The 6,000-nt window shown below is 49.7% G+C and overlaps 1 protein-coding gene across 1 annotated transcript in view; it reads left to right on the top strand.

The window, feature by feature from the left end:
* The first annotated feature begins 2,386 nt into the window (after positions 1-2,386).
* Positions 2,387-6,000, top strand: part of LOC131758306 (Golgi-associated RAB2 interactor protein 4-like) — a 35,342-nt gene continuing 31,728 nt past the window's right edge. The window contains exon 1 of the mRNA XM_059066277.2: positions 2,387-3,385. Coding sequence (XP_058922260.2) covers positions 2,387-3,385 — 999 coding nt within the window. The remainder of the gene's footprint in view (positions 3,386-6,000) is intronic.

Genomic DNA, 6,000 nt, shown 5'->3' with positions numbered 1-6,000 from the left:
CACCAATAATCCTGCACGATAAAAATGCCCAGAAAACTAAAACTAGAAGTGAATTTCTTAAACTTGACAAAAGGCAACTCTGAAATAAAACTACAGCTAACAACATACTTTATGGTGAAAGATTGAAGATTTCCCCTGAGAGAGGGAACAGTGAAAAGATAACTGCTCTTAACCCATCTATTAAATTCTAGGCTGGAGCCTTTAGCTAATGCATAAAGCAAGAACATGAAATAAAAGTCACACAGTTTGGAAAGGAAAAAGTAAAACTTTCTTTACAGGCAGCATCATTGTCTACAGAGAAAATTCCAAGAAATCCTTAAAAAAAAACAAACAAAAAAACACCAAAACTAGAATTAGTAAGTGAATTTAGCAAGGTGAAAGGACACATGATCAACACACAAAAACCAATAAACCAGCACGAACAACTGGAAAATTACAATCTTACAAATCCCATTGACAATAATATCAGAAAGCATCAAATATTTAGGGATAAATTTACTGGAAGATGTGCAACACATCTACAGTGAATTTTTATAATACATTGTATAAGCCGAGAGATATTTAAAATGTTTAAATAAAAGACTAGATAGTATCACCCGCATGGATTAGAAGGTTTAAGATTATCAAATGTCAATTCTCCCCAAATTGACCTATAAATTTAATGCAACCATATTTGAAGACAACTGTGGTTTCTAGACAATGACAAGATAATTCTAAATTAATATGAAATTTTAAAAATAATACAGTAAATCTAAAATTGAATAAAATAAGATTAATGCTGTAAAAGAGACACATATGAGATTCTACAATAGCACAGAGGAAGGAAGAATAGGTTCGATTAGGTAATTCAGGGGAGGCTCCTCAAAGGAGGTACCATTTGAACAGGCAGTTGAAAGATGACTGAGGACTTCCCACGTGGGCATTGATTTACTTAGGCTTTGCTGATCATAAAAAACTACAACCCATCTCACTCAGTCAGGTAAGGGGCTTGCACGTGCAACTGTCCAGGAGAGAAGTCTCATAGAAATCTCTGGTGAGGACTTCCCTGGTGGCACAGTGATTAAGAACCCACCCGCCAATGCAGGGGACATGGGGTACGATCCCTGGTCGGGGAAGATCCCACACGCCGTGGAGCAACTCAGCCCGTGCACCACACCTACTGAGCCTGCGCTCTAGAGCCCAGGAGCCACAACTACTGAGCCCACGCGCCACAATGACTGAAGCCCACCTACCCGAGAACCCGCGTGCTGCAACTACTGAAGCATGCACACCTAGAGCCCGTGCTCTGCCACAAGAGAAGCCACCACAATGAGAAGCCTGCACACCACAACGAAGGGTAGCCCCCACTTGCCGCAACTAGAAAAAACCTTCGTGCACCACCAAAGACCCAACGCAGTGGAAAAAAAAAACAAAAAAAAAACAAAAAAAAAACAAGAAGAGAAATCTTTGGTGAGACCTCACGGTTTCTGGGCTTGGAGGGCAGTTCTGGATCTGAGGTTCCTTTCCTGATCTTAGCAGCCAGAACCCCTAAATAGTTAATGTAGTCTTCTGTCTGTCTCTATCTTTTCTTGCCTCCTTCTACCAATTTTTAATGTTATTATTAATAATCACCATCGACGTTTACTGAGATTTTATGAAAGGACAGACTAAGGTTCGCCACCGCCAGCTCTACGTTATTCGATACAATTAAACCATGGGCTTAAATGGTTCAAATTTAGCCCATCATCATACATTCCTATAGATTTCATCCAGTAGCTAAATCTGGGGGAGGAAAAGAAAAAGGACCCACACAAAATTTTCCCAGTTGAAGACATTTTTATTCTAGTAGCCACCTCAGTCGCTGGCAGGATGGGCCTGTCCTCCGCGGGGGCAATGGCGCGTTTGGGAGAGGATGGGGGCCCTGCACTGGGCGGGCGGGGCGGGGCAGCTGGGGGATGAGGCAAAGGGCTATGTGACAGTGATAGGTCACAAAGGGCATCAGAGGATAAATAGGCTGTGCCAGGGCCTTAGGCCGAGAAAGTGGTTACTTCTCTCACTAGGACTGACGTTCACAGCCGCTTGGGGAGATAAAAACCCAGAAGCGGAAGTGAGCTGAGGCCGAGGGGGAGCCTACCATACCTCTCTACACACTTGAAGAGATTCAGCCTGGGGTCCAGCCGCCCTACAGAGTCCCCGCTGTGACCATCGGTGCCCCTACCCACACCCCTGCCTCTGGGAGACCCTGAGGCAAAGGTGGGGGCCTGTGGGCTGGGATTGGAAGACCTGCCTTAGGGCCGCCTGCGTGACGCAGGAGCACCACAGCTCGCTCTTCGGCTCATTAGGCCGAGGGAGGGAAGAGCCAGGGGCCCGCCTTAACCACGCTGCCCGGCAGTGATCAAAGACAGCCATGAGTGGGGACTCTCTGCTCCCGTATCACACGGCCCAGAGCAGCACCGGGCTGGGCCTGTTCAGAAGCACCATGGGGGAGCTGCAGCAGCAACTGTACAACGGCGAATACGACATATTCAAGTACGCGCCGATATTCGAGAGCGACTTTATCCAGATCACGAAGAGGGGACACGTGATTGACGTGCACAACTGTGTCTGCATGGTGACCGTGGGCATCGCATCCACAAGCCCCGTCCTCCCACTCCCAGACATCATGCTGCTGGCCCGACGGGCCACCGGCTGTGAACAGCACGCTGAGCACAGCCAGCCCACCAAGGGGAAGAGCCACAAGGTTGCCAAGACCTTAGAGCTCACCAGGCTCCTTCCCTTGAAGTTTGTGAGGATCTCCACGCACGACCGTGAGAAACGACAGCTGCGCGTGAAGTTTGCCACTGGCCGCTCCTTCTACCTGCAGCTGTGTGCACCTCTGGACGCGCAGGAAGACCTCTTCGCCTACTGGGAAGAGCTGATTTACCTCCTGCGACCACCAGTGGACGGTCACAGCCGCACCTACGCCGTTCCAGCCGGGGACATGATCTGCAGGACTCTGTTCGAGGAGGAGGAGGAGGACGGGAGGAGCCCGGCAGTGGAGGATTTCCAAGGAGAGTGGGATGAGGACCAGGTGAGCATCAGGAGCCTCCACACGCCCTCTGAGGTGGCCGCGGTCGGGTCTGCAGCTTTTGCTGGCGGGGAGGGGATCCAACTGGACTCCCACAAGCCCGATACCATGTCCGATGTGGCCACTGCCAAAGCAAAACCTACAGTGCTTGACAAAGAGTCAGCATCGCGGGCAACGACAAAGGTGGAGACAGCAGGGGTGGCAGGCGGCACCGCAGCTGGTGCTTTGAGCGTGGCAGAGATCAAGTCTCCTGCCCCCGAAGAGCAGAGCGCGGCCATAGCAGCCACAGCCAGCAAGGGTCCAGGAGCAAGTAAAACCAACACAGCCACTGGGGGCACTGCGGGGAACAAGACCATCCAAAAAGCAGCCGGCCCGGGCTCAGGCAGCCGGAGAGCCACTAGAGACGACCAAAAGGAGAAAGGCCACGGCAGCCCGGGGGACAACAAGCAGGGCACTGCTCACAAAGCCATCAGCCGTGCTCCCATCACCAACGAGTCCAGGACCTCGCACAAATCGGGCAGGAGCTTACCTACAGCAAGTTCAGGTTCCATCACCAAGAGACTCAGCAGGATCGGCTCTTTCTTCAGGAATGTCAGAGCCAAGCTTACGACAAAGACAGTGTGGCCTCCTCACGCGAGGAATATGTGAGCATCCCGCCGAAGGCAGTGGAAGGGACCCGAATGGAGGCCATCACAGAGACAGCAGAGAGTGGCCAGGGCCTGGAAATCACTGGTGGTGTGACATCTGAGACCACGGAGCCAGCGACCGTTGAAGGACCTAGAGCTGGGAGCTGCAAAGGGAACCAGGGCTCAGGGAAATACCCCTGGAGAGCCCATTGCAGCTTCCTACGGAAATTGAAATAAAAATCCGAGAATGCATGGGGTGTTCTGTCTGACTTTCTAGGTCCCGAAGCCCAGACGGAGCCTCACAGTGGATTCTGGGAGGTCAGCTGCGCCACAGTCTGAGACCCAGTGTCCAGTCAAGCGCAGCCCCACCTCACACACATGCTCAGCGCCAACAGCGGTGCTCCATCTGGCCTCCACTCCTTTCTGGCTTTGCCCCCCCGCCCCCACAGCCATGGTGGAAAGTCAGACTATGGCCTGGGAAGCTCTCCTTCACTATGCCCGGATTGTTTTTTATAAACGCTTATTCCCTCTGAAGGTCTGTAAACAAAGCAAGAACAGGGACTCATGTCCCCTCGGGCTATTCAGTGGACAGAAATAAGGGCAGCAGTAGTGGCTAGCAATCAGAACAGCAAGCACTCTCACCTAGACTTAGCCGTTCCCTTCCCAGGTATATACCCTGGAGAAACACACATGTTCTAAGGAACAACTGTGAGAATGTGTATAGCAAAAATAACTTAACAGCAAAACACAGGAAACAGCCCAAATTTCCATCAACAGAATTAATACAGCAGACTATGAAGTGAGTGCAATATTCAATAGTGAAATATAAATGAGCTACACACATTAGCATAGATCAACTTCTCCTGATTTTTAAAAACATCAAAAGAATGGGATACAATTCCACTCACGGAACCATTCTGAAACAAGCCCATTCTGAAACAAGCCCAAACAATGTATTGCATAGGGTACATGTTTTAAAAACAACTGTAGCTAAAAATGAGGGAAGAGTAAACACAAAATTCGGGACAGTTTTCTCTAGGGTGGAAAGGCTAGGTCAAGGAGGTTGACACAAGGCTGTTAGTGCTGCTGGGAATTGCTCCATCTCTTAGGCAAGATGGTAGGTACACAAGTGGTGTATTTTTCACATTTTACTAACTCTGAAATCAGCATGGTCACCGCGGCAGTTGTGATGGAGTTATTGCCAATGCCTTTCTGTTTTTTTCACTTTTCTTTATGCACAAAAGTGATGTCAGAAAGGCTTGGCATCTTTAAATTACATTTATTTAAGGTAAAGTACAAGAATGCTGGTTTGGTTATTAGGAAAAGAAGGAACGATATGCCTACTTTCCAGGTAAGAACACTGAGGCTCAGAGAAGGTAACCTGCTCCAGTCGCACATGGGATCTTTGCAGAACAGTCATCCACCAGCCCACTTCTTTACGCAAAGCCCTGTCCGGGGCACGGGAAGGAGGCAAGCAAACAAGCCTGAGATAGGACCGGCACAAGAACCCGAGGCACCAGCATTCTTACCATCATGTTCCAAAACTACAGAGATGAGCATCAATTTTACTAGACTGAGCGGAGGGAGGGGTGGGGGCTGGGAGCCGGTTATCGGACTTCAGTGAGCTCACAGCTCTTAGCTGGCCTTCTCTCGAGAGCATCCAGACCACCCCTGAGCTGTGTCTGGCTCCCTGGCTTCTACCTCTAGCCTCTGGCATGACCCGCGCTGCAGCCATAAACCGGCTCCCACCTGGAATTCCAGCGTCCACTCCTGGAACACCCAGCGTCCAGTCCTCCTGCAGCCACTAATTAAACTTTGGAATGCCCTACTCAGAAGGGTTTCTCCGTATCAAATCTTCAGGAACTTTTTTCTTCTTGGGGCTCCAAAATCAAATCCTTAACCCTCACATGAGTGAGATTATTTGTTAGGTCAGAGCATCCTTGTCGATTGGACCTTCAGTTTGTGACTTCCACAGACCTCATCACGGGAGGGTGGGGAGAGGTCTCTTCTGTTGGTGGAGGGAATGGAGGGCACTTGGTGGGGAGCACTGATGAGAAAGCGAGACAGCCCGAGACCTACACATAGGCACTGTTGCCCCTGGCCAGACAAGGTTCCTGACCCCAGGATTAACCCAGAGCTTCCGAGAAGACTAGGAGCTGCAGGGAGACACAATGAATGGTTTACTCTCCATCAGCTTTTCCTTGGACCCAAGGTGGAGAAATTACGAAAAGATCACATCACATTCCTTTGATCTTATGATTTCCACACAGGCAAGTGCAGCTAAACAGTAGTCTGAAGGAAGAAAAAGTGTTAAAACCATGTGCATAG

Source organism: Kogia breviceps, chromosome 1 (genome assembly GCF_026419965.1).
Source record: "Kogia breviceps isolate mKogBre1 chromosome 1, mKogBre1 haplotype 1, whole genome shotgun sequence".
Classification (NCBI taxonomy): domain Eukaryota; kingdom Metazoa; phylum Chordata; class Mammalia; order Artiodactyla; family Physeteridae; genus Kogia; species Kogia breviceps.
Note: the sequence above shows the minus strand (reverse complement) of the source record. Positions and strands in the feature narration are given on the sequence as shown.